This window comes from Stegostoma tigrinum, chromosome 22 (assembly GCF_030684315.1).
Source record: "Stegostoma tigrinum isolate sSteTig4 chromosome 22, sSteTig4.hap1, whole genome shotgun sequence".
Taxonomy (NCBI): domain Eukaryota; kingdom Metazoa; phylum Chordata; class Chondrichthyes; order Orectolobiformes; family Stegostomatidae; genus Stegostoma; species Stegostoma tigrinum.
The window spans coordinates 55874427-55902068 of record NC_081375.1 but is presented as its reverse complement, the minus strand read 5'-3'; the positions used below and the strand labels follow the sequence as shown (position 1 = coordinate 55902068).

Genomic DNA, 27642 nt, shown 5'->3' with positions numbered 1-27642 from the left:
AAACAGGGACATGTGAGATGTCTGGGAGTGGAATGCCTCATCTCAGGAGCAGATGCCGTGGAGAAATTGGGAATAGGGGATTGCATTTTTGCAGGAAGGTGTGTGGGAGGAGGTGTATTCTAGGTAGCTGTGGGAGTCAGTGGGTTTGAAATAGATATCAGTTTCCAGGTGGTTGCCAGAGATGGAAACGGACAGGTCCAGGGAGGAGAGAGAGGTATCAGAGATGGTCCAGGTGAACTTAAGGTTGGGGCGGAAGGTGTCAGTGAAGTGGATGAACTGTTCAAGCTCCTCGTGGGAGCACGAGGCGGCAGTGTTTAAATTTGATTTGCAGACTACAAGTTCGTACAGATACTAACCAACTGTTTTCATGATCCTGGTTGTAGAATAACTATTAACCAGGATGTTATTGCCGCTTTCTGGAAAGATAACAAGAGTTTACATTTAATTCGTGGGGTCAACAGGAGCTCTGAGTCCAGCGTTACACAGGCCTACAGGCTTAGTCTGAACTCGTCTCCAGTGAGAGCTGAACTTTCAAAGTTCAGATTCTAAGGGAGATGTGCCGTCACTGACCATTGCCTTCGATTTGGCTTCTTGATGACTTTGCTGTGATTTGTAGTTTCTGTCGTTGATTGTGACGGACTTAACAAGTGGCAAGTTTAAGGGTATGGGAGCCCAAAATTGGCAAAAGAAGCAAAGGCAATTTTGACAAAACCCTATTCAGCGAATGGTGCGGGTCTCGAGTTCAAGCAGATTCAAGTGAACCATTGTGAAGTTACCTGAAAAGGAAGAATGCGCAGGGGTGAGCAGGAGAAAACTGGGGAATGACCGATGGGCCAAAAGGCATCCTTCCGCGGTGAGAATCCTGTGCCGGGCGGGTTGGAGGTGAAATGGGGTATGTTGAACAAGTGACGTTAAAGAGGGCGGGAAGAAAAAGCTGGGGAATTGGTAGCGAGTGGCTCAGTCTCTGCTTTAAAGCAAGCAGTGTCCTGCTCACACTGCGCTCTTGCTGTTTATGTTGGCAGCCCGCTGCAGTGATGGGGTTCTCAGGATTTGCTTTCAACTAGATTGTGCCGGCGAGGAGAGCCAGTCCGCCAGGAATACGCATCTTCGCCTGCTTTGAGGTTTCCCGCAGTCGGTCTAAGTGTTTTTGCTTATTCCCCCTTAACTGAGGGGTGGACGGTGGGGGTGCTGTGTTCAATATGATTCCATGGCTGTTCCTGTTCTATCTCCTTTCCAGTCAGACTTTAGGTAGGTTTGTTTTGTAAATTGAAATGGTTTTCTTGTGAGGTTTGCAAAGAAGGGGCAGATGGCAGTAACTTTTCCAGGCCAGACGTTTTGAAGTTCAGAGGTAAGTGGGGAATAGAACCTCTCTTCTGGTGCATTTTCCTTCATTTGGTCAATGTTTGCTTAATGGCTTCAAATTGAGATGAGTGCGCAGATCATTCTTATCCTGGGAATCAGAGATCCAGCTGGGTAAGGAAGAGAGGCACCTTTGTTTCAGTTGGGGGGTTGGGGTGAGAGTGTGCAATTTCTGGATATGTTCCATGTCCCCTATCATCTGGTCACCTAGAAAATTTACCGAAATAGAATCCATTTCAGTTATTGGTTCGTTTCAGAAACCCATCTCCCAGATTCTCTAGATGGCCTGATTAGCTCTCCTTGGGGAAATGTAACCCTGCATATCCCACTCAACTAAACATTGATGTCAGGTGTTGCTGAGGAAGTACCTTCACTCAGTCAGAGAATTTGGGGGCGATAACTAGCTCCAGTTATGATATACAAGATGTAGGCTGTCATTTCAATGCCATGCTGAAGAAGTGCTGCATTTTTGGGTATACTTTCCATTAAATTGAGGGTGTGTCTGCCCTCTCAGATAAGTGAGACAAATCCAATGATACTTAATGAAAATCCAGGTGTCCACCTGTAGTAACCTGGCCAATAATTATTTCTCATTTAGCATCACTAAAAATCAATAATCTGATCATCAGGCTACTGTTAGTTGGAGCTTGCTGTGCGTAAATTGTCTGCTGAATTTCCTAAAGTAACACTGATAATATCATAGGGGAGAGGTCAACATACAGGCACTGTCACTGGCTTAATTATCTCAAGATCAAGTTGAATTCTCTGGAAACATGGATTCAGATCCACCACAGAGAAGGTTCAATTTAAATTTGGTTATTAAACATCAGTAATTGAAAACTTGCCTCAGTAGTGGCAAGCACTAAACCATCATGGATGTTATTGTAAAAATCCACCCATCACCTTTAAGGAGGGAAAAGAGCTCTCCTTATCCAGCCTAGTCTCGATGTGACTAGAGACCCACAGCAATATGGTTGAATCTTAATACCCTCTGAAATGACCCTAGAAAGCCACACAGTGCCAGGGCAATTAAGGATGGCAATCTTACTCATGATGTCTACCTCCCATGAAAGAATAAAGTCTAAAACAGACTGCAGTTCTAAGAATATATCATTTTGTGTCCATACATCCTGAGATCAAAAGCTGTCTAAATATAATTCAAGATTTCAAGGACAATGTTGATTCAGTCAGAATAAAGAGCAAAGATTGATAGCAAGACTGGGTATATTTTATAAATGCTAAACAGTGACTAGAGAATTGGGATTAAATTTGTGGAGACATTTATGCACAGATTGGTGGCTACAGAAGATTTTAAGTATCCAGAACAGATTGTGATTGGGAGAGTAAGAAAGTAGAGTTAGCAAACAGAACTGAGATGAGTATTCGGAGATGTTTAAACAACATACAGAGGTCATGAACAAAATATATTCTGGTAAGAGAAAAGTGCATACATTGAGTTAATTGAAGGCAATGATTTTTTGTTACTAAGTACAGTAATTTTTAACTTCGCAAATTGAACAGATTTTTAAATACTGTCGGAATAGAAAATAGTATGTACAGTTAGGGACAAAAGGAATTGATAAATTCTTGTGAATGGCAGAGCAGACTTGATGGGCCAAATGGCCTTATTTGGCTCCTATGTCATTTGGCCTTTGAACTATGGTATGATAAGGCACAAAAGCAGGTACTTCAGCCCATCTGCCTGTGTTGACCCTTTGACTAGTCCATTCAATTCAACCCCTACCCTTTTCATTGCATAAAGTCCTGCAAATATTTCACATTTAGCTATTTATACAATTCTATTCTGAAAATTATCACAGAATCCACTTCCAGCATCCTTTCAGATAGCAAATTCCAAACGTCAAATAATTTACCATTTAAAAGCATTTCTGCTCATGTTGGCTGTTCCTCTTATCTAATGCTTTAAATCTGGGTCCTCTGGTTAACTTTCCTTTTGCTGTTAGAACGAGCCCCGTCTCCCCGTTACCTCAACATTTCTGAGGCCCCGCATTTCCTGGGACTTCTGTAAATCTAGTCTGTATCCTCTGTAAAGTCTTGACAAATTTCCGAGAGTGGTGTCCAGAGCTCAACACAGTGATTTAGCTGGGGTCAAGTCAGTGTTATACAAATATTTGGCATACCTTTGTACAGTTTTCCTCTATTCAAAACCCAAGAATAACACTGCCTTATTAACAGTTAATTATTCCTCTAACTTCATCAAGTTGTGTATTCATCTTCTGAAATTTTTTCTTGCAGACTCTTTAGTTTATGTTGCTTCTTTTCAAAGTTGATTAACACATTATTAAAGTTTCAAGAATAAGGTAGCGACAGAACTGGGCTGTTTACTGCACAGCAACAGCCACTGGTCAGACTTGATACAAGTTCCCGCTTAAGTGCAGAAGACACATGGCATTACGTGCAAATCAACCACTATGTCCTATTGAGCACATATCTGAAGACATTTTAGGGAAGTACAGTACATGAGGGAGAAAGAATCAAAGGTAATTGTTTAAGGTTTTAGATGAAATAAGGCAGAAAGATGCTCGTGTGGAACAGAAACACTGCACAGAAAAGATGAACAGAAAGTGCTGAAAGTAATCGGCAATTCAGGCAGCAACTGTGGAGAGAGAAATCGAACTCGCATTTCAGTGATGAACTTTTATTGTAACTAATTCTGAAGTGATTTTAATTTGATTCTAATGAAAGGTTACAACCTGAAACGTTAATGTTATTGTCAGATAATGTAATAAACTAAAACAGAAATTACTGGAAAAGCTCAGCAGATCTGGCAGTGTCTGTGGAGAGAAATCAGAGTTAATGTTTCGGATTGCGTGACTGTTCCTCAGACTGATGGTAGCTCGGAAAATGTTGGTTTATATGCAGAAGATAGGGTGGCGGGGGGGAGGAAGTGAGGAGTAAATGATGGGCGGGATAGAGCGCAAAGAGAGAGAAACACAATTGGACAGACAAAGGATTGGATAACAATCTGGCTAGGAGGGAAAATGGAGACAGTTAGTGGCAAACAATGGGTTGTATTTAATAACAGACTATGTGATAACAAGACCTGGTGTGTGGGGGTTGGGATAAGGACATGGGAGTGTTCAAACCCAAAAATTGTTGAACTCTATATTGAGTCCAGAACGCAACAGGGTCCCCGAGTGAAAAATGAGATGCTGTTCTTCCAGCTTGTGCTGAGCTGTGCTGAAACACTGCAGCAAGCCAGAGACAGAGATGGTAGCCAGGGAACAGAGTAGTGTGTTGAAGTGACAGGAAACTGGAAGCTCAGTGTATTCTTTGCAGAGAGAACGTGAGTATTCTGTGAAGTGGTTACCCAGTCAACGCTTTGTTTCCTCAATGTAGAGGAGCCAATGTAGAAGATAATTTAATAAAGGTGTTCAAAATCCTAAGGGATAGAATGCGTAGCAACAATTCATTTCTATTCACCAGAGATGCTTTTAAGCAGAAAGATGTAGCTTAGAGTAATGGAAAAAACAATTAAAGTAGAGGTGGGAACCTTTGTGTTTTAATTTGTAATGTTCTTATTAAACAGGCTGTATAACCAGCTTCAATGGAATGACAGCACAGAGCCTTGAAAGCAAAAGAGTAGAGGTCATGGAGAACTCTTTTTGAGAGTTGACACAGACACGAAGTGGCAAATGGCCTCCTTCCATGTTGTATGACTCTTGTGAATTATGGCATCCATTTAATTAAAGGACAGACGTAGTTCACTTGTTCAAGATGCAAGTGTGGGGTTCTTAGCCACAGCTGTGTTTGCAAGTTGAAACCTTTCCTGGCCAAAATATGAGCATTGCAGATGCAGTCCTGCATTGGTTGCTACAGTGATGGAGATCTCATGAATAGTGAGAATTTCTTTTCTCCTCCGAAAGGGGAAGGGTGGAGGGCAGAATGGCAAAGTGACAGGTGGTTGCTAGGAGAGTTGAATGCAGTACAGAAAGGAATCCATCTCTCAGAACTTCGTCATTGGCTGACATTTACTCCATTGTGTGAGATATTGTTGCAGCAGTGGGAAAAGAGCCTGTGGATCATCTATTAGCAACCAACCAAATAATACAATTCAGAAATAGCTCTCTTTTTACAAGACTCTTGCCTGCTTTTGTTGTTGAGCGTATCTGAGTTCTATGCGTGTTATAGTTTAATGAGTTTAACCGTATCAGTGCTGAGGTATCACCAGCTCCTGCTCACTTTATCTATGCTGTTATGAAACATATTTTCCTTTTGTTCTTTACGTCACCTTCAGAATATATTCGTACAGTAACTGACTACATTTTACGATTGAACAATAACTGGAGTCCTGTGCATTTGGGACACAGCAATGCTATTGATGAGTGGGGTACAGGCCACAAAATCAAAGAATTGCTACTGTGCAGAAGGAAGATATTTGGCCATCGTGCTTACACCACTTCTCTATGAGCTAGTGCTAATCTCCTTACTCTTCCCCATTGTCCTGCACACCATTTTTATCCAAAGTATTATTCAATGTTCTCTTGGTTGCATCAGTTGAACTTGTTTCCACCACATTTCCCGGCAGTGCGTTCCATACCTTAACTACTTACTGAGCGAAAATGTTTTCTCTTACATCACTCTTGCTTGGTTTATTCATCACTTAAATCGATGTCCTCTCGATCTTGTTCCTTTTACAACAAGGAACAACTTCTCCCTCACTAAGCTATCCAGACCAAGCATGAGTATCCAGGAAGGTGTAGGAGAGGTGGATTAGCCATGGGAAGTGCAGGGTTACGGGGATAGGGTGGAGGATGGGTCTGAGTGGGATGCTGTTCGGACGGTCGGTGTGGACTCGAAGGACTGGATTCTATGATTCCCAACTTTTTCAATCGATCCCCTGAGTGGAAGTTTCTCATTCCCAGCAGCAATTCTAGTCTCCCTGCTATAGGATGGATGTCAAGAAACTTGAAAGTGTTCAGAAAAGATTTACAAGGATGTTACCAGTGTTGGAGGGTTGGGCTTTAGGTAGAGGCTTAATAAACTGGGGCTATTTTCCCTGGAGCATTGGAGGCCTTATAGAGGTTGATAAAATCAAGAGTGTAATATCATAGTGTAAATAGACAGGGTCTTTTCCCTGGGATAGGGGAGTCTGAAACTAGAGGGCATAGGTTTAAGGTGAGAGGGGAAAGATGTAAAAGGGACCTGAGGAGCAACATTTTCATGTAAAGAGTGGTGTGTGTATGAAAGGAGCTGCCAGAGGAAGTGGTGGAGGCTGATTGCTTTTAAAATATTTTAATTCTATCTGGATGAGTATGATAATAGCAAGAGTTTAGAGGAACTGGGGCCAAATGCTGGCAAATGGGACTAGGTACATTTAGGATATCTGGTCAGCATGGACAAGATGGACCAAAGGGTCTGTCTGCAAGCTGTACATCACTATGACTCTGTCTGTACTCAGCACTCTTAGTATTAAAGTTAAGAACACTGTATGCTTTGTTAACTGCTCTCAGGACCTGTCCTGCCAAATTCAATAATCAGCATACATAGACCGTGGTGCCTCAGCTCTGGCATCCGTTTAGAATTGGACTTGTAGGTGTATTTATTACAGTAATCAAAATATGTTGCCCTTACACTGACAGCAAGCCATTTGTGCTGTGGCGCTACACTCAAGGGAGTGTGCTGCCAGTGAGGTGCCAGGGCATGCTGCCAGTGAGGTATGGGATTCTGCTTCCAGTGAGAAAATAGGGTGTGCTACCAGTGAGACAAGGGGCCAGTGAGATGCGGGAGGGTGCTGCCAGTGAGATGCGGGGGGTGGGGCGGTGGGGGGGGCTGGCGTGCTGCCAGATGCGACGTGGGGGGCGTGCTGCCAGTGAGGTGCAGGGGCCTGCCGCCAGTGACGAAAGGGTGCATACTGCCAGTGAAGTACACAGGTGTGCTGCCAGCGAGAAAAGGGGGCATGCTGCCAGTGAGATACAGGGCATGTGATACCAGCAGGAAATGGTGGCATACTGCCAATGAGGTGCGGAGATGGAATGGAGTTTTTCGTGCTTATTAAGATTTTTTTTAATCCATTCACGGGATGAGCACATTGCTAGCGAGGCAGCATTTATTGTCCATCCCTAATTGCCCAGAGGTCAGTTAAGAGTCAACCACATCAATGTGGTAGTCACATGTAGCCCATACCAGGTAAAGGTGGTAGATTCCTTCCCTAAAGGACATTGGTGAACCGGATGGATTTTTCTGACATTTGACAATGGATTCAAAGTCATCATTGGATTCCTAATACCAAATAATTATTGAATTCAAATTCCACCACCTGCCGTGGCAGGGTTTGAACCTGGGTACCCAGAATGTTGTCTGGTTCTCTGGATTAACAGTCCAGCAATAATACCACCAGGCCATTGCCTCCCCTATATGCTCCATCTTTACTCTTTTTTTTCTCTAGGTGTATCCACCAGTTGTCCACAAAATGCTCACCTCAATCGACAAAATCACCATTGTTATTGGATAAGTGAAGACCAGAGGTCATGGCACGATGCCCGTCAGGCTTGCCAACAAGATCCCAGTGCCGACTTGGCTATTATCAACAGTGTGGATGTTCTGGATTTTGTCCAGCAGCACTTTTCAGCGTGAGTTCAATGGTTTTTATTTATTTTAAACAAAGTCTCTCTTTCACTTCCTCCAGACATCCTTGCCCTGTGCTGTCTAATTTTGAGTATGGCAGCTATAGATTGGATTCAGGCATTCCCCACTTTCAGTGCTATTCCATTCCACACTGTCAGTACTATCCCATTTCCCACAGCCAGTGCTGCCCTATCCCCCACTGTCAGAGCTGCCCCATCCCCCCCCCCACTGTCAGAGCTGCCCCCCCCACTGTCAGAGCTGCCCCATCCTCCCCCACTGTCAGAGCTGCCCCATCCCCCCACTGTCAGAGCTGCCCCATCCCCCGTTATCAATACTATCCAATTGACCATTGTCACTGTTGGCCATTCCCATTGTCACTACTATCCCATTCCTTTTCCTCTTTTGGCACATTCATCACCATTACCATTGTCCCATTCCCAACTGTTGCCCAATTCCCCACTGCCCCAGTGACAATGGTTGGGGCACCAACCACCCTTGCCAAGGGTCCAGTCTGCGTTCATTTCCAGGGGAGGGTAGCACATACCGCATGCTGCTTCACCACGAAGGGTAAACAATGGTTTGGCCACCGGAGCCACTGTTGACACAGGCATTGCAAACAGCAATAAACTCACACCTTCCTTATAACCCCCATTTCCCCATCTTGGCGCTGATTCACCACTCCACCCAAGGACTAACCCCTTTTCAAAGAATAAAAACCCCTTTCACAACATTGCCACCCGGTACCCGGTCCCTCAGGTAGCACCGTCTCCCGGCCCCCAGGTCCTCAGGCAGCACTGTCTCCCAGACTGCAGGTTCTCAGTTAGTACCTTAAGGTGGATACCCCAGTCAGTAAGTCCCATAAAGCAGCAGGAGAGGCTCCAGACCCCAGTCACACTGATGAAAGGCTCCAGACCCCACAAAACAGCAGGAGTGGCTCCATACACTAGGCCCCAATCAATAACAGTAGAATAAACCTTCCTCTGGAGATAGCAATAACTGTGGATACTGGAGTCAGGGACAACACAGTGTGGAGCTAGAAGAACACAGCGGGTCAGGCAGCATCAGAGGAGCAGGAAAGTTGACGTTTCTAAAGAAGGGTCTCAACCTGAAATGTCAACTTTCCTGCTTCACTGATGCTCCATAAACCTTCCTCTACTTTTTTAACCTGGAAATAAATCTCCCTCCATACTGTACCTACCAAACTCTCCCAGGACAAGAACAGCACTAGGTTCGACACAGTTTAAAGCTGTCTCTTCACTGTCCACATCAAATCCTTCCAGGGCAGTTTTATCACAAGATTAGATACAGAATTAGGCTGCTTCTACTGTTTTAAACTGAAAGTAAAACTACCTCTATTCATTTAACTTGAATGTATAATTGCCCTTACTCTTATAAACACAAAGCAAAACCATGTCTACCATCAAACACAGTCCCCATCAAACACTCTCAGGTAGGGACAATGTGGGGTTAGATACCCAAGTTTCCTCTTTTAAACTGAAAGTAAATCTCTTCCGACTCTTTAAAACTGAAAGTTAATGTACCTTTATTATTTAAAACATAAAGTAAATGCCTCTCCACACATCAAGAGCTTCCAGTGATGGTCCCAGTTCTGATCCTGAATAGAACTGTATTTCTCTCGTAGTTAATTGTGGTGATAAATGAAGTTGCTGTCAGGTTGTACAGAGTTCAGTTTGATTTTTATGCCATAGGATCAGCACAGCCTGGATTGGACTGATCCAGAGCAGTGTCTCAAGACCTGAGATATACCACTGGGTGGACGGGACTCCTGGTGATACCCACGTGCACTGGGTAACCTCCAAGGTCCAGAGTGGTGACTGTGTTCAACTGCAGCTGAACAAGGAAGTCACTTGGAGTGGGATATCCTGCCACAGCAAACGGTACTTCATCTGTGAAAAACCCCATGATGGTGAGGATTCGGGGCAGTTTCTTTACAGTGTGGTACATCTCTCTTTGTTGTTCTTTCTTGCCAAGTTTGGATGTGTCCTCCTCTCTCATCCCTCCATTCCCCCCATCTCTCTCCCTTCCCTCTCTCCATCTTTCTTGCCGTCTCTTCACCACATCATTCCCTGTTTTGTCTCAATCTCCACTTCTCTCCTCTCTACTTCAGTCTGGCCCCTCTCTCCGGCCTCTCACCACAAACCTACCCCAACCCCCATGCCTCCACCGCCATTGTCACCCCTCTCTTCCTTTTTCAACTTTTCCACCCTATCTGTTGCTCACCTCTCTTCCTTGCTCCCAATCTCTCTCCCTAACCATTCCCTCCCTTGCTCTCTCCCCACACTCTGTCTCTTTCCCCATCTCTCTCCATGCTTGCTCCTCCTTTCTGTCTCGCTCAACATATTTTTTTTTCTTCCCTCCATACGCCTCTATCTATTCTTTCTGGCCTTTAGCTCAGTACTGTTCCAGAGCCTGCATTACGATCAGAATCTCAGGTGACTGAGAATCAACTCCATCTTTCTCAGTTGTCTATGGAATTAATTTGATTCCTGGGATGTGATGAGTGAAACTATTTCCTTCTTTTCTCTGTAGTCCAACTGCAGGACATCAATTACTTCCTGACTGGAACACCAGCCTTCAGGAAGGTCAACCTGGTGAAGAATGTCACTGTGATGACTGAGGCCTCCGTCCGAGGTGTAACAACAGTTGAGGTACAATAAAACATGATTCTGGCTGTTTGATGGCGGGTTCAACAATTTAGGCCCAGTAACAATTTAGGAATGGCGATGTATTACTAAATCATGATGGTGTGTGTTGCAGGGAAGCTTGACGATTATACCATAACCACTTTCTACGCCTTTCCCAGTTCACTCCATTATTCCAGGATGCTCTGGATTGTATGGGATTAAGATTCCATGGGTACTAGAGGCATTCTGACACCTATGTTAAGGTGGGATTGCCCAAACTAGTAGAACTGGCATCTTTCAAGCCCACAACCATTTCCATCTAGAAGGAAAAGGGCAGCAGATACTTGGGAACATCATCATCTGCGAGTTTTCCCCCAAGCCAATCACCATCCTGAATCAGAAATATATCACTGTTGCTGGGTCACAATCCTGGAATTCTCTCCCTAAGGGCATTGTGGGTCAGCCCACAGTGTATGGACTGCAACGGTTCAAGAAGGCAGCTCAGGACAAGCAATAAAATGCTGGCAACCTTTGGCTAAACTGTCCTCATTAATCACTCCCTGGACAATGAGCACAGGGTTAGGGTAAAACTTCTTCTACTGTTTTAAACTGAGAGTAAATCTTTCTCAACACTGTCACCATCAAACACTTTCAGGACAGGCTCAGCACAAGGTTAGATACAGACTAAAATTCTCTATACTCTTTTTTAAACAAAAAATAAAGTACTCTGTACTCTAAAATTGAAAGTAAAGCTCTCTCAATTTTTTTTTCTGAAGAAGGGCCAGTGGACCTGAAACATTAACTCGGATTTTTCTCCACAGATGCTGAGATTTTCCAGCACTTTCTGTTTTTGTTCTTCCAACCTGTCTCCACCAAAAACTCCCAAAACAGGTACTGGAAGGGGTTCGATACAAGTTCTACACTTGTACACCAAACACTCGCAGAGTGGGTGCAGCATGACCATAGAACAGAGAACAGTACAGGCCGTTCGGCCCATGATGTTGTGCCAAATTTTTACCCTAAACCTAAGGTCTATGTAACCTCCACCCCTTCCTAATACTAACATCCATATGGTTATCTAATAGTTGCTTAAATGCCCCTAATGAGGCTGACTCCACTACCCTCTCTGGAAATGCATTCCATGCCCCTGCCACTCTCTGAGTAAAGAACCTACCTCTGACTTTTCCCCTATATCTACCTGCACTCACTTTAAAACTATGCCCCCTCATAATAGCTACCTCCATCCTAGGAAAATGTCTCTGGCTGACCACTCTATCTGTACCTCTGATCATTTTGTACACCTCTATCAATCACCTCTCATCCTTTGTTGTTCTAAAGAGAAAAGCCCTAGCTCTCTCAACCTTTTGTCGTAAGACTTTCCCTCTATTCCAGGCAACATTCTGGTAAATCTCCTCTGCACCATTCCCAACGCCTCTACAGCTTTCCTGTAATGAGGCGACCAGAACTGGACACAATACTCGAGGTGTGGCCGAACCAGGCTTTTGTATAGCTGGAGCATAACATCACAGCTCTTGAACTCAGTTCCTCTATTAGTGAAAGCTAACATACCATACGCTTTCTTAACAACTCTACCCACCTGGGTGGCAGCTTTCAGGGAACTGTGAACATGAACCCCAAGATCTCTCTGCTCCTCCACACTGCCAAGAATCTTTCCGTTAACCCTGTATCCTGCTTTCATGTTTGTCCTTCTAAAATGAATCACCTCTCACTTTTCAGAGTTAAACCTCATCTGCCACTTCTCAGCTGAGCTCTGCATCCCATCAATGTCCCTTTGTAACTGAGAACAGCCCTCCACACTGTCCACAGTGTGACCCACCTTCGTATTGTCCACGAACTTACTAATCCATCCTCGCACTCCTTCATCCAAATCATTGACAAAAATCACAAATAGAAGAGGACCCAGAACTGATCCTTGTGGTACACCACTCGTAACCTAACATGATGAATATTTTCCATCCACTACCACCCTTTGTCTTCTAAGGGTCAGCCAATTCTGAATCCAATCTGCCACATTTCCCCCTATTCCATGCCTCCTTACCTTCTGCATGAGCCTACCATGGGGAACCTTATCAAACGCCTTACTTAAATCCATGTATACCACATCCACTGCTCCACCTTCATTCACGTGTTTGGTCACCTCTTCAAAGAATTCAATCAGGTTCGTGAGGCATGATCTACCCCTCACAAATCCATGCTGACTATCACGAATCAAACGTGCCTTTCCAAGTGATCATAAATCCTATCTCTCAGAGCCCTTTCCAGTAACTTGCCTACCACTGATGGAAGACTAACTGGCCTGTAATTTCCGGGGTTATCCCTATTACCTTTTTTGAACAAGGGAATGACGTTTGCCTCTCTCCAATCTTCCAGCACTATATCTGTGGATAGTGAGGATGAAAAGATCATCGCCAAAGGCCCTGCAATCTCTTCCCTTGCTCCCCGTAGCATCCTTGGATAAATCCTATCAGGTCCGGGGGACTTATCTATCTTCAACTTCCTCAAAATTCCTAGTTCATCTTCCTTGCTAACATCGACCTCCTCTAGCCGACCAGCCCGTTTCACACTGTCCTCCTCTACAACTGCATCCATCTGAGTTGAGTACTGAAGTAAAGTATACATTAAGGACCTCTCCTATCTCTTCAGGCTCCATGCACAAATTCCCCTTACAATCCTTGATCAGCCCTTCCCTTTCTCTGGCCATTCTCTTATTCCTCACATATGTGTAAAAAGCCTTGGAGTTTTCCCTGATCCTATCTGTAAGGTTTTCTCATGCCCCCTTATAGGTCTCCTAAGCCATTTCTTCAGCTCCTTCCTGGATAACTTGTATGCCTCTAGAGCCTTTTCCGATCCTTGTTTCCTAAACCTTATATCCTTCTTCCTCTTAACTGGACATTCGACCTCTCTTGAGAACCAAGGTTCCCTCACTCGACTGCATCTTCTCTGCCTGCTACGGTCAACATATTGAGCACACGCAGTATACATTCCTTAAACAATCTCCACATTTCAATAGTGCTCTTCCCTGCCAGCATCTGTTCCCAAGTTCAGCATAAAGCCCCTCTACTCTTTTAAACGAATACTAACCTGTTATCGATATTGATGATTTGGATGAGAATGTACAAGGCATGATTAGTAAGTTTGCAAATGACACTGAAATAGGTGGTATCATGGACAGTGAGGAAGGTAATCAGAAGTTACAGCAGGATCTTGATCAGCTGGATAAGTGGGCCGAGAAAATACAAATAGAGTTTCATTTAGATAAGTGTGAGGTGTTGCGTTTTGGAAAGTCAAATCCAGGTAGGAGTTTCGTGGTGAATGGTCGGGCCTTAAGGGGTGTGGTGGAACAGAAGGACCTTGGAGCCCAGGTGCACGGTTCTCTGAAAATGGGGTCACAGGTAGACAGGGCAGTGAAGAAGGCTTTTGGCACATTGGCCTTGATCAGTCAGGGCTTTGAGTATAGAAATTGGGAAGTTATGATGTAGTTGTACGTGACATTAATGAGGCTGCACTTGGAGTGTTGTGTTCAGTTTTGGTCACCTTGCTATAGGAAGGATGTTATTAAACTAGAAAGAGTGCAGAAGAAATTTACAAGGATGTTGCCAGGATTCAAGGGACTATAGGGGGAATTTGGACAAGCTGGGACATTTGCCTTTAGAGGGTAGGTGACTGAGGGGGGATCTTATAGAAGTGTACACGATCACGAGAGGCATGGATAGTGTGAATGCACTCAGTCTTTTTCCCAGGGTTGGGTAATCAACAAGTAGAGAGCAAGATAATACAGTGTGGAGCTGAAGGAACACAGCAGGTCAGTCAGCATCAGAAGAATAGGAAAGTTGACGTTTCAGGTCGGGAGCCTTCTTCAGAAATTCTTCATTTCTGAAGTAGGGTCCCAACCCGAAATGTCAACTTGCCCGCTCCTCTGATTCTGCCTGACCTGCCGTGTTCCTCCAGCTTCACACTGTGTTATCTCTGACTCCAGCATCAGCAGTTCTTACTATCTCTGAATACTAGAGCACATCAGTTGAAGGTAAGAGGGGAAAGAATACATGGGAACCTGAGGGGCAGCTATTTTACACAGAGAATGGTATGCATATAGAATGAGCTGCCAGTGGAAGTGGTTGAGGCAGGTACATTAACAACATTTAAAAGGCATTTGGACAAATACACGGATAGGAAAGGTTTAGGAGGATATGGGCCACATTCAGGGAAATGGGCTTAGAGTGGATGGACATTTTGGTTGGCGTGGACCAGTTTGGGCTAAAGGGCCTGCTGCAGTGCTGTAGGATTGTATGACTCAATGACTAAAGTTCCTTAACACCAACCCCATCAAATACTCCCAAGACAGCTATAGAATGGGCATAGATACAGAATAAAATAGCCCCTGCACCAGCCCTTTTCAAAATCTCAGGCTGTGTTCATCATGGGATTAGATATTGATCACATCATCCTGTCCTCTTTTTAACTGAAATTAAACTGAAAGTAAATCTCCCTTTACTCTTTTAACCTAAAAGTAACACTGCATTTACTCTCTTAAACTGAAAATAAACCTCCCTCAAAACTGTCTCCATCAAATGCTCCCAGGACAGGTACAGCGTGGTGTTAGATACCGAATAAAGCTCTCTATTCTCTTTTAAACTGTAAGTAAATGGAAAGAAAAGCTCCTTTGGTGCTGTTGCCATCAAACATTCCCAGGATAGATACTGTACAGGGTTAGATACACAGTTAAGTTGCCTTTACTCTTTAACACTGAAGGTGTTGATACTGTCCCTATCAAATATTCTCAGGACAGGCACAGCATGGGTTAGAAACAGAGTAAAGCTATCTCTACTCTCTTAAACTGAAACTAAAGCTGTCTCAACAGTACCCTCAGGGAGGGAGGGCGTGGGCTTAGATACAGAGTAAAATTGCCAGTATACTTTCCAATATGACGTTTGTAGTTGGTCTATGGCATGTTCATATGTGCGTGTCCTTGCTCATGTTCCTTTGGCTCTCTCTTTGACAGATGATGTTGTTTCCGGGCTTGTGGTTCAGCCACTCAGGTCTGGTGAACTCGATTGAATTTGTAGTCCAGCCTTTAAAGAAAGCCACTCGGGTACATTTCAAGATATTCAGACCCTACTGCATCCCAAGCCTGTACCTCATCCCTCCAGGTAAGAGTCATGACTGGTGGGGAGATACCTAGCAGTGCCTGATTAAAGGATTTTCTGAAATTAAATCTGTAAGGCACTTATTCTTGACTGTGAGTAAATGCATTTCTCATGTTGAAAGTTGACCTCAGCCTTTGCTAATCAAGCTGATCTAACTGGACAGCATCTAAAGGAATTTTCATTAGTTAATAATAACAATAAGTAATCAACAAGTATACAAATGACATGAAGATTTGCTGGGTTGTTGACACTGAGGAAGAAGGCGAGAGATTACAGGAATGTCTAAACAGATTGGTCACTTGGGCAGATTAGTGGCAAATGGAACTTAACCCTGAAATGTGAGGTGCTGCATTTTGGAAGGAGGAAAAGACAAGGGAGTGATCAAAGAATGGCAGGACACACAGAGAAACAGAGAGATCTTGGGGTGCTTGTCCATAAATCCCTGAAAGTGGCAGGGTGGGTTACGAGAATAGTTAATAAGGCATATAGGGCAACTTGCCTTTATCAGTCAAGGCATGGATTATAAGAGTCGGGAGGTTGAAGCTGCACAGAACTTAGTTAGGCTATAGCTGGCATTTTGGATGCACTTCTGGTCACCACACTATATAGGAAGAATGTGATTGGAGTGGAGTAGGTACAGAGGAGGTTCACTCGATTGTTGCCTGGAATGGAGCATTCCAGCTAGGAAGACAGGATGGATAAGCTCAGGTTGTTTTCTCTGGAGTAGAAGAGGTTGAGGGGGGACACAATGGATGTGTATAAGATTATGAGGGACATGGACATGGTCGATAGAAAACAGCGGTTTCCCTTAGTTGAAGGGCTGATAACAAGTTGCATAATTTTAAAGTGAATGTCAAAAGTTGAGAGGGGGTTTGAGGAAAAATAATTCACTCATAGTGTAGTGGCATTCTGGAATGCACTGCCTGGGAGGTTAGTTGAGGGGGGGGATCCTCACAACCTTTAAAACATACTTGGGTGAGCAATTGAAGTGTTGTAGCATTCCAGACTATGGGTGTAGAGCAGGAAAGTGGGTTTAATATTGATAGGTCGGTGCAGACTTGATGGGCTGATGGTCCAGTTCTGTGCTGTATGACTCTATGGCTATGATACTGAACAGAGACAGTGGAGAACTGGATCCCACATGTGGTTTTTAATTCAATCTTAATGAAGAGGGAAGCAGAAAAATATGCTAGCTTTTTATACATATCACCTTTAACTATCTCAGTGATGTTAATGGGAATCTAATCAGATAACATTTTTACAACCAACTTTTCAGAATGTATTCAGATGGATGTCAAAAAACATTATCAATGAGCAGATTTAGAATAATGTTACAGAGATAGTAGGAACTGCAGATGCTGGAGAATCAGAGATAACACGGTGTGAAGCTGGATGAACACAGCAGGCCAAGCAGCATCAGAGGAGCAGGAAAATTTGATGTTTCTGGTCGAGACCCTTCTTTGGAAATGGGGGAGGGAAAGGGAATTCTGAAATACATAGGGAGACGGGGGAGGCGGATAGAAGATGGATAAAGGAGAAGATAGGGTGAGAGGAGACAGACAGGTCAAAGAGGTGGGGTTAGAGCCAGTGAAGGTGAATGAAGATGGGGAGCTAGGGAGGGGATAGGTCAGTCCACGGAGGACAGACAGGCCAAGGAGGTTAGCGAGGCGGGAACTAGCTAGGCTGGTTTTGGCATGGGGGGAGGGAAGATTTTGAAGTTTGTGAAGTTCACATCGATATCCTTGGGCTCCAGGGTTCCCAAGCGACATATAAGATGTTGTTCCTGCATATTTCGGGTGGTGCATCGTGGCAATGCAGGATGCCGAGGATGGACATGTTGTCCGGGGAATGGAGGAGTGAGTTGAAATGTTTCACGACTGGGAGGTGTAGTTGTTTGTTGCGAACTGAGCGTAGGTGCTCTGCAAAGTGGTCCCCAAACCTCCGCTTGGTTTCCCTGATGTAGAGAAGACCACAACGGGAACAGCGGATACAGTATATCACATCAGCAGATGTGCAGGTGATCTGTTTGGTGTGGATGGTCTTCTTAGGGCCTGGGATGGGGGTGAGGGGGGAGGTATAGGGGCAGGTGTAGCACTTCCTGCGGTTGCAGGGGAAGGTGCCGGGGGTGGTGGGGTTGGAGGGGAGTGTGGAGCAGACAAGGGAGTCACGGAGAGAGTGGGCCCTTCGGAAAGCACATAAGGGTGGGGAGGTAAAAATGTCTTTGGTGGTGGGGTCAGATTGCAGATGACGGAAATGTCGGAGGATGATGCGTTGGATTTGGAGGTTGGTTGGGTAGTATGTGAGGACAAGGGAGATTCTGTTTTGGTTATTATTGTGGATAGAAAGTGTGAGGGATGAATTGCGGGATATGCGGGAGACACAGTCGAGGGCATTTTTGATCACTGTGGAGCGGAAGTTGCGGTGCTTGGGGAAAAAAAAAAGACATCTGGGATGTTCGGGAGTGGAATGCCTCATCTAAGGAGCAGATGTGGCGGAGGCAAAGGAATTTGAAATAGGGGATGGCATTTTTCCAGGAGCGTGGGTGGGAGGCGGTGTATTCTCGGTAGCTGTGGGAGTCGGTAGGCTTAAAATGGGTATCGGTTTCCAGGTGGATGCCAGGGATGGAGACAGAGAGGTCCAGGAAGGAGAGAGAGGTGTCAGAGATGGTCCAGGTAAACTTGAGGTTGGGGTGGAAGGTGTTAGTGAAGTGGATGAACTGTTCGAGCTCCTCGTGGGAACACGAGGCAGCGCCGAAACAATCATCAATGTAACGGAGGAAGAGATTGGGGACAGGGCCAGAGTAACTTCGGAAGAGGGATCGTTCCACATACTCTACAAAGAGGCAGGCATAGCTTGGGCCCATGAAAGTACCCATGGCCAACCTCTTTGTCTGGAGGAAGTGGGAGGAATTAAAGGAGAAGTTAAAGGAGGGTGAGGACGAGTTTGGATAAGCGGATGAGGGTGTCAGCGAAGGGGGACTGGTCGGGCCTGTGGGACAGGAAGAAGCGGAGGTCCTTCGGGTGATCTGCATGGGGAATGCAGGTATGTAGGGACTGGACGTCCATAGTAAAATGAGGTGTTGGGGACTGGGGAATTGGAAGTTCTGGAGGAGGTGGAGGGCGTGGGTGATGTCATGGACATCAGGAGGGAGTTCCTGGAGAAAGGGAGAGAAAATGGAGTCCAGATAGGCGGAGATAGTTCGGTGGGGCAGGAGCAGACTGAGACAATGGGTCGACCAGAGCAGTCAGGTTTGTGGATATAGAAGCGGGTGGTGTAGGGTTGGAGAACAATGAGGTTGGAGGCTGTGGGTGGGAGGTCACCTGAGGAGATGAATTTGTGGATGGTTTGAGAGATGATGGTTTGGTGCTTGGGTGTGGGGTCATGATCAAGGGGGCGATAGGAGGAGGGGTCAGAGAGCTGACGTCTGGCCTCGGCGATGTAGATCTCAGTGTGCCATGCTACTACTTCGCCTCTCTTGTCTACGGGTTTTATGGTGAGGTTGGGGTTGGAGCGGAGGGCCTACATGTTCCACGGGGGAGAGGCTGGAGTGGATGAGAGGGGTGGAGAGGTTGAGGCGATCGATGTCTCGATGACACTTACGGATGAAGAGTTCGAGGGAGGGTAGGAAGCCTTGGGGTGGTGTCCAGGAGGAGGGTGTGAATTGGAGGCGGGAGACAGGGTCAGTAGAGGAAGGGAGAGGCTCACGGTTAAAGAAATAAGTGTGGAGGTGGAGGGAAAACTGCTCAATGTCCAAAGGAGAGTTGTATTCATCAATGTGTGGGTGAAGGGGGACAAAGGTGAGTCCTTTATTGAGGACTGACCATTCGTCCTCAGTAAGGCGTAGGTCTGGGGGGATGGTGAAGACTCAGCAGGGCTGGGTGTCATTGTGTTGTCTAGAGATGTAGGCTGTGAAGGCGGTGGGCGGAGCGACATCGCTGGTGGGCAAAACGACGTCCTCAATAAAGGACTCACCTTTGTAGCCTCCACCCACACATCGAAGAATACAACTCTCGTTTGGACATTGAGCAGTTTTTCCTCCACCTCTGCCTCCACACTTATTTCTTTAACTGTGAGCCTCTACCTTCCTCTACTGACCCTATCTCCCACCTCCAATGCACCCCCTCCTCCTGGACATCACCCCAAGGCTTCCTACCCTCCCTCGACCTCTTCATCCATAATTGTCATCAAGACATCGATCGCCTCAACCTCTCCACCCCTCTCATCCACTCCAACCTCTCCCCTGCGGAACGTATACACTCCGCTCCAATCCCGACCTCACCATAAAACCCGCAGACAAGAGAGGCGAAGTAGTAGCATGGCACACTGAGATCTACCTCGCTGAGGCCAGATGCCAGCTCTCTGACCCCTCCTCCTATCGCCCTTTTGATCATGACCCCACCCCCAAGCACCAAACCATCCACAACCTCATCTCCTCAGGTGACGTCCCACACACAGCCTCTAACCTCATCGTTCCCCAACCCTGCACCACCCACTTCTATCTCCTTCCCAAAATCCACAAACCTGACAGCCCTGGTCGACCCATTGGCTTGTCTGCTCCTGCCCCACCGAACTTATCTCCACCTATCTGGACTCCATTTTCTTTCCACGGTCCAGGAACTGCCTACCTACATCCGTGACACCACCCACGCCCTCCTTCTCCTCCAGAACATCCAATTCCCCAGACCCAAACACGTCATTTTTACCATGGACGCCCAGTCCCTATACACCTGCATCCCCATGCAGATGGCCTAAATGCCCTCTGCTTCTTCCTGTCCCGCAGGCCTGATCAGTTCCCCCTCTACTGACACCCTCATCCGCTTATCCGAACTTGCCCTCACCCTCAACAACTTCTCCTTTAATTCCTCCTACTTCCTCCAGACAAAGGGGGTGGCCATGGGTACCGTCATGGGCCCAAGGTATGCCTGCCTCTTCGTAGGATAGGTGGAACAGTCCCTCTTCCAAAGCTACACTGGCCCTGTCCCCCATCTCTTCCTCCATTACATTGATGACAGTTTTGGCGCCGCCTCTTGTTTCCATGAGGAGCTTGAACAGTTCATCCACTTCACTAACACCTTCCACCCCAACCTTAAGTTCACCTGGACCATCTCTGACACCTCTCTCTCCTTCCTGGACCTCTCTGTCTCCATCGCTGGCATCCACCTGGAAACCGATACCCATTTCAACAGACTCCCACAGCTACCTAGAATACACTGCCTCCCACCCACGCTCCTGTAAAAATGCCATCCCCTATTTCAAATTCCTTTGCCTCCGCCACATCTGCTCCCGAGATGAGGCATTCCACTCCCGAACATCCCAGATGTCCTCTTTTTTTCAAGAACCGCAACTTCCCCTCCACAGTGATCAAAAATGCCCTCGACCGTGTCTCCCGCATTTCCTGCAACTCATCCCTCACACTCCCTGTCCGCAATAATAACGAAAACAGAATCCTCCTGGTCCTCACGTATTACCCCATCAACTTCCAAATCCAACTCATCATCCTCCGCCATTTCCGCCATCTGAAATCTAACCCCACCACCAAAGACATTTTTCCCTCCCCACCCTTGGGTGCCTTCCGGAGGGCCCACTCTCTCCGTGACTCCCTTGTCCGCTCCACACTCACCCCCCCCCCCCCCCTCCCCCCAGCCCCACCATACCCAGCACATTTCCCTGCAACTGCAGGAAGTGCTACACCTACCCCTACACATCCTCCCTCACCCCCATCTCAGGTCCTAAGAAGACTTTCCACATCAAACAGATGTTCACCTGCACATCTGCTAATGTGGTATACTGTAGCCACTGTTCCCAATATGGCCTCCTCTGTATCAGGGAAACCAAGCGGGGGCTTGGGGGCCACTTTGCGGAACACCTATGCTCCGTTCGCAACAAACAACTACACCTCCCAGTCGTTAACCATTTTGACTCTACGCCCCCCCCCCCCCCCACTCCTCGGTCGACATGTCCATCCTGGACCTCCTGCATTGCCATGATATGCCACCTGGAAAATGCAGGAACAGCATCTTATATTTCGCTTGGGAACCCTGCAGCCCAAGGATATCAATGTGAACTTCACAATCTTCAAAATCTCCCCTCCCCTGACCGCATCCCAAAATCAGCCCAGCTAGTCCCCGCCTCCCTAACCATTCCTCCCACCTCAAGCCCCAACCCCATCTCTTACCCACTAACCTCATCTCAACTCCTTGGCCTATCTGTCCTCCCTGGACCGACCTATCCCCTCCCTAACTCCCCACCTACATTCACCTTCACTCTTTGACCTGTCCTTCTCCTCTGCACCTATCTCCTCCTTTATCCATCTTCCATCTGCCTCACCCTCTCTCTCTATTTATTTCAGAATCGCCTTTTTCCCCTCCCCCATTTCTGAAGAAGGGTCTCGACTGGAAACGTCAGTTTTCCTGCTCCTCTGATGCTGCTTGGCCTGCTGTGTTCATCTAGCTTCACACCGTGTCATCTCTTATTCCAGAAGGATGTTGTTGTGAAGTGAAAGAAAGAGGCTTTTGAGAATGTGTCTCATGTTTCATGTCTAGATGGTTGTAGCAAGAGTGATTTTGGGGCTTACAGGGAGCAGAATCAGAAAAACAGATGGTTCTCAAAGAGTTGTCAGGTTAACAGGGTTGGGAAGGCAGGTAGAATTTTACGGCTTTTCTGGAGGACTAGCGGAGTATCGTTTGTGCACAGGGTGTAGTAGTTTATAAAACTCCTCCAGTGGCATTCCAGCTGGCCTCTCACCAGCCTCTAAACTGTCCGCAACATTATGTGGAGCAGACAAGTCCTAGGGGGTAGCCCACCAACCCTTGAGGAGGAGAATCTTCACTTCTGTCCCCCTTTCGTGTCAGGAGAAATTGGTCAATATTATGATCAATCAGAGAAAGTTTGCCCTCTCCCACTGATCCACATTGGTTTGGAACTGGGGAGAAATCTCTTGAGTGGCTGCTTCTCCAATCACAGGCTGATTCTCATATGCTTTCTACTGATAGGCTCATGAGTTTTAAACCAGTCGAAGGAATACTCAGATACATGGAAACCTGAATCACTGAGGTAATGAATTCCTTGCAGATTAATGTAGAATCGCCAATTTCAGGCCACTTTTTGGCTCGGGATATTGTATAGTGAACATATGGTGGTTGTTATTGAAATGAACAATGTGTCAATTGTTAAATTTAAGGTTTTGGAGTAGATTTGTTAAATTTAATTCTGACGTTTAAAAGGTAAAGTAAAAGTAGAAGGGAAGTAACCACTTATAACAAAATGTGGAACTGGATGAACACAGCAGGCCAAGCAGCATCTCAGGAGCACAAAAGCTGACGTTTCGGGCCTAGACCCTTCATCAGAGAGGAAGGCCCGAAACGTCAGCTTTTGTGCTCCTGAGGTGCTGCTTGGCCTGCTGTGTTCATCCAGCTCCACACTTTGTTATCTTGGATTCTCCAGCATCTGCAGTTCCCATTATCACGGAAGTAACCACTTCCCTGGTTAAAAGCTTCCAGCTCTGTGTAAGTGAAGCTGTGATAGTGCAATGGAGGTGTTTGATGCATAACATCACCAGTTTGGAAGGAACTTGATGGCTCTTTGAGGGTTGAGGCATATGTCAGTTATTTTGCAAAAACAAAACTCTATTTGTGAGATAGTAGGAACTGCAGATGCTGGAGTCTGACACAACAAGGTGAGCTGGATGAACACAGCAGGCCAGGCAGCATCAGAGAAACAGGAAAGCTGATGTTTCAGGTGTGGACCCTCCTTCAGAAATTCCTGAAGAAGAGCCCAGACCCGAAAAGTCAGCTTTCCTGCTCCACTGATGTTGCCTGGTCTACTTTATTAGTTATCTTGTGCCAATTTAGATTCTGTGGTGTTTCAGAAAATAATGCCAGGGGAAGTGCTTGAGGAGGTTACAATTACAGCATTTAAAAGGCATGAATGGCTACATGAATAGGAGGGTTTAGAGGGATATGGGCCAAATGCTGGTAAATGGGACTGGATTAATTTAGTATACCTAGTTGTCATGGACAAGCTGGACTGAAGGGTCTGTTTCCATGTTGTATAACTCTATGACACTGTCGGGAACACCAGGTACATTAGGGAACTCCACTATAAGCCTTTCTCTAGCCCCAATATACCATTAACCATTACTCTGTTATTCTTTGTAGGGACTACATTGTATTATGAATATAAATTGGGATAGATAGAAGTTTGGACATTTCAGTGTTGCAGAGATTGAAGTAGTATTTGTCTTACAGCATGAAGGTCAAACGTGAAACTGTACAGCCACTTATTGGTTACACAAAGTTATGTTAATTTTGGACAAGGTAATTTGATACTTTTGTGAGACAAGGTGTCACGAGGTGCCTCTGGGTTGAGAGGCTGCCCAGCAATAATTTTTGCAGTTAAGCTGCAGTTTGTCACAGAACTGAGAAAGGTTAATTTCACGCAGACTTCCAGAAACTCTGCAAGCCAAGCCACATCTGTCTCTCTTAACCTCCATGTGTGGGGAAAAGCACTCAAAAATTCAAAAAGAAGAATTTCGAGCACAAACAAAGATTTAGGACCAGCTGACTGACTACTGAATTAAGGATATTCTACAATCGACAATCACGCGATTTCATTGCCAAAAATCATAAGAACTAAGAGGAAGTTTTGATTCACAGAATTTGCTCATCTTTTCCATCTCTATGATATTTCTTCAGAACTGCTTGTCCTGACTGCTTTGTTTGAGTGCGTATAAGTTCATTGATCGATTGATTCAGATGGCACAGAAAAGGCCCTTCAGCCAATCCCAGTCTGCATTGACATAACTACCACACTAATCCCAATTTCCTACACTTGTCCCATAATCTTCAATGTTCTGATATTCGAAGAGCTCATCCAAATTTTTTTTAAAGGCTGTAAGGTTTCTAGCCTCCAATACCTTCCCAGATAGTGCCACCTGTTGCGTGAAAAATCTTTTCCCAAAGCTCCACTGAATTTCCTGTCCCTTACTCTTAAAACTATGCCCCCTCCTGATGGTTCCCCTTGGTTGAGAGGTCAGCTGATCTCTATTTACCCTGTCCATACCCTCATAATCTTATACACCTCAATCTTGCCTCCCTGTTAGTCTCCTCTGCTCTAAAGAAAATAATCCAAGCCTATCCAGTGACTCCTTATAGCTTAATTTCTGTATCCCGGGCAACATCCTGGTGAATATCCTCTGTACCCTGGGGGTAATGGGAACTGCAGATGCTGGAGAATCCAAGATAATAAAGTGTGAAGCTGGATGAACACAGCAGGCCAAGCAGCATCTCAGGAGCACAAAAGCTGACGTTTCGGGCCGAGACCCTTCATCAGAGAGGGGGATGGGGTGAGGGCTCTGGAATAAATAGGGAGAGAGGGGGAGGCAGACTGAAGATGGAGAGAAAAGAAGATAGGTGGAGAGGAGAGTATAGGTAGGGAGGGGATAGGTCAGTCCAGTGAAGACGGACAGGTCAAGGAGGTGGGATGAGGTTAGTAGGTAGGAAATGGTGGTGCGGCTTGAGGTGGGAGGAAGAGATGGGTGAGAGGAAGAACAGGTTAGGGGGGCAGAGACAGGCTGGGCTGGTTTTGGGATGCATTGAGGGGAGGATATGAGCTGGGCTGGTTGTGTGATGCAGTGGGGGTAGGGGACGAACTGTGCTGGTTTTGGGATGCAGTGGGGCAAGGGGAGATTTTGAAGCTGGTGAAGTCCACATTGATACCGTTGGGCTGCATGGTTCCCAAGCAGAATATGAGTTGCTGTTCCTGCAACCTTTGGGTGGCATCATTGTGGCACTGCAGGAGGCCCATGATGGACATGTCATCTAAAGAATGGGAGGGGGAGTGGAAATGGTTTGCGACTGGGAGGTGCAGTTGTTCTGCAAAGCAGTCCCCAAGCCTCCGCTTGTTTTCCCCAATGTAGACGAAGCCACATTGGCAGATGTGCAGGTGAACCTCTGCTTAATGTGGAAAGTCAGCTTGGGGCCTGGCATGGGGGTGAGGGAGGAGGTGTGGGGGCAAGTGTAGCACTTCCTGCGGTTGCAGGGGAAGGTGGCGGGTGTGGTGAGGTTGGAGGGCAGTGTGGAGCGAACAAGGGAGTCATGGAGAGAGTGGTCTCTCCAGAAGGCAGACAAGGGTGGGGATGGAAAAATATCTTGGATGGTGGGGTCGGATTGTAGATGGCGGAAGTGTCGGAGGATGATGCGTTGTATCCGGAGGTTGGTGGGGTGGTGTGTGAGAATGAGGGGGATCCTCTTTGGGCGTTTGAAGCGGGGGTGGGGTGTGAGGGATGTGTTGCGGGAAATGCGGGAGACGCAGTCAAGGGCGTTCTCGACCACTGTGGGGGGAAAGTTGCGGTCCTTGAAGAACTTGGACATCTGGGATGTGCGGGAGTGGAATGCCTCATCCTGGGAGCAGATGCGGCGGAGGCGGCAGAATTGGGAATGGGGATGGGGATGGAATTTTTGCAGGAGAGTGGGTGGGAGGAGGTGTATTCTAGGTAGCTGTGGGAGTCGGTGGGCTTGAAATGGACATCAGTTACTAGTTGGTTGCCTGAGATGGAGACTGAGAGGTCCAGGAAGGTGAGGGATGTGTTGGAGATGGCCCAGGTGAACTTGAGGTTGGGGTGAAGGTGTTGGTGAAGTGGATGAACTGTTCGAGCTCCTCTGGGGAGCAAGAGGTGGCGCTGATACAGTGATCAATGTAACGGAGGAAGAGGTGGGGTTTGGGGCCTGTGTAGGTGCGGAAGAGGGACTGTTCTACGTAACCTACAAAGAGGCAGGCATAGCTGGGGCCCATGCGGGTGCCCATGGCCACCACCTTTGTCTGTAGGAAGTGGGAGGAGTCAAAAGAGAAGTTGTTGAGGGTGAGAACGAGTTCGTCTGGAACAGCAACACATATTCTGCTTGGGAACCCTGCAGCCCAACGGTATCAATGTGGACTTCACCAGCTTCAAAATCTCCCCTTCCCCCACCGCATCCCAAAACCAGCCCAGTTCGTCCCCTCCCCCCACTGCATCTCACAACCAGCCCAACCTGTCTCTGCCTCCCTGACCTATTCTTCCTCTCTCCCATTCCTTCCTCCCACCTCAAGCCGCACCTCCATTTCCTACCTACTAACCTCATCCCACTAAACTACGTAGCCTGCACCTTCCTGGATACTATGGACAATTTAGCATGGGCAATCCACCTAACTTGCAAACCTTTGGACTGTGGGAGGAAACTGAGCCACTGTGCTGCCTCCCACTTATGCTGACCAACCTGTCTATATCTTCTTGTAACCTACAACCGTCTTTCTCGCTATTAGCCCCTTCACTAATCTTGATGTCATCTGCAAATTTGCAATAACATTGCCCCTATATTTTGATCTACACCATTTATGCATGTAACAAACAATAAGAGTCCCAGTGCTAATCATTGTGGTACACCATTGGACACCAGCCTTCAGTCACTCAAACAGCCTTCTGCCTCTACCCTTTGTGTTCCATTACTAAAGCAGTTTCTGAATCATCTCACCCAGTCTGGGGTAGCACAGTGGCACAGTGGTGAGCACTGCTGTCTCACAGCACCAGGGACCCAGGATATATTTCAAATTTGCACAGGATTCCACCTTCGGGCAACTGTCTGTCTGTGTGAAGTTTGCACATCCTCCCTGTGTTTGCGTGGGTTTCCTCTGGGTGCTCCGGTCTCCTCCCACAATCCAAATGCTCAGGTTGGGTGGATTGGCCATAGTGTTCAGAGATGTGTAGATTAGGTGGGTTTTGGGGTGTGGATTTGGGTGGGTGCTCTGAGGGTCAGTGTGGACTTGTTGGGCTGAAGGGCCTGTTTCCACGCTGTGGGGATTCTATGATCAATAGTCTATGAAGTTTCCATCAGTTCCGTCTGCTTTAACCT

The 27642-nt window shown here is 46.4% G+C and overlaps 1 protein-coding gene across 1 annotated transcript in view; it reads left to right on the top strand.

The window, feature by feature from the left end:
• Positions 1 to 1066: 1066 nt before the first annotated feature.
• pkd1b (polycystic kidney disease 1b) overlaps positions 1067 to 27642 on the top strand; it is a 230642-nt gene continuing 204066 nt past the window's right edge. The window contains exons 1-5 of the mRNA XM_048555247.2: positions 1067 to 1248; positions 7769 to 7952; positions 9657 to 9874; positions 10498 to 10616; positions 15613 to 15760. Coding sequence (XP_048411204.2) covers positions 1200 to 1248; positions 7769 to 7952; positions 9657 to 9874; positions 10498 to 10616; positions 15613 to 15760 — 718 coding nt within the window. The 5' untranslated portion in view covers positions 1067 to 1199. The remainder of the gene's footprint in view (positions 1249 to 7768; positions 7953 to 9656; positions 9875 to 10497; positions 10617 to 15612; positions 15761 to 27642) is intronic.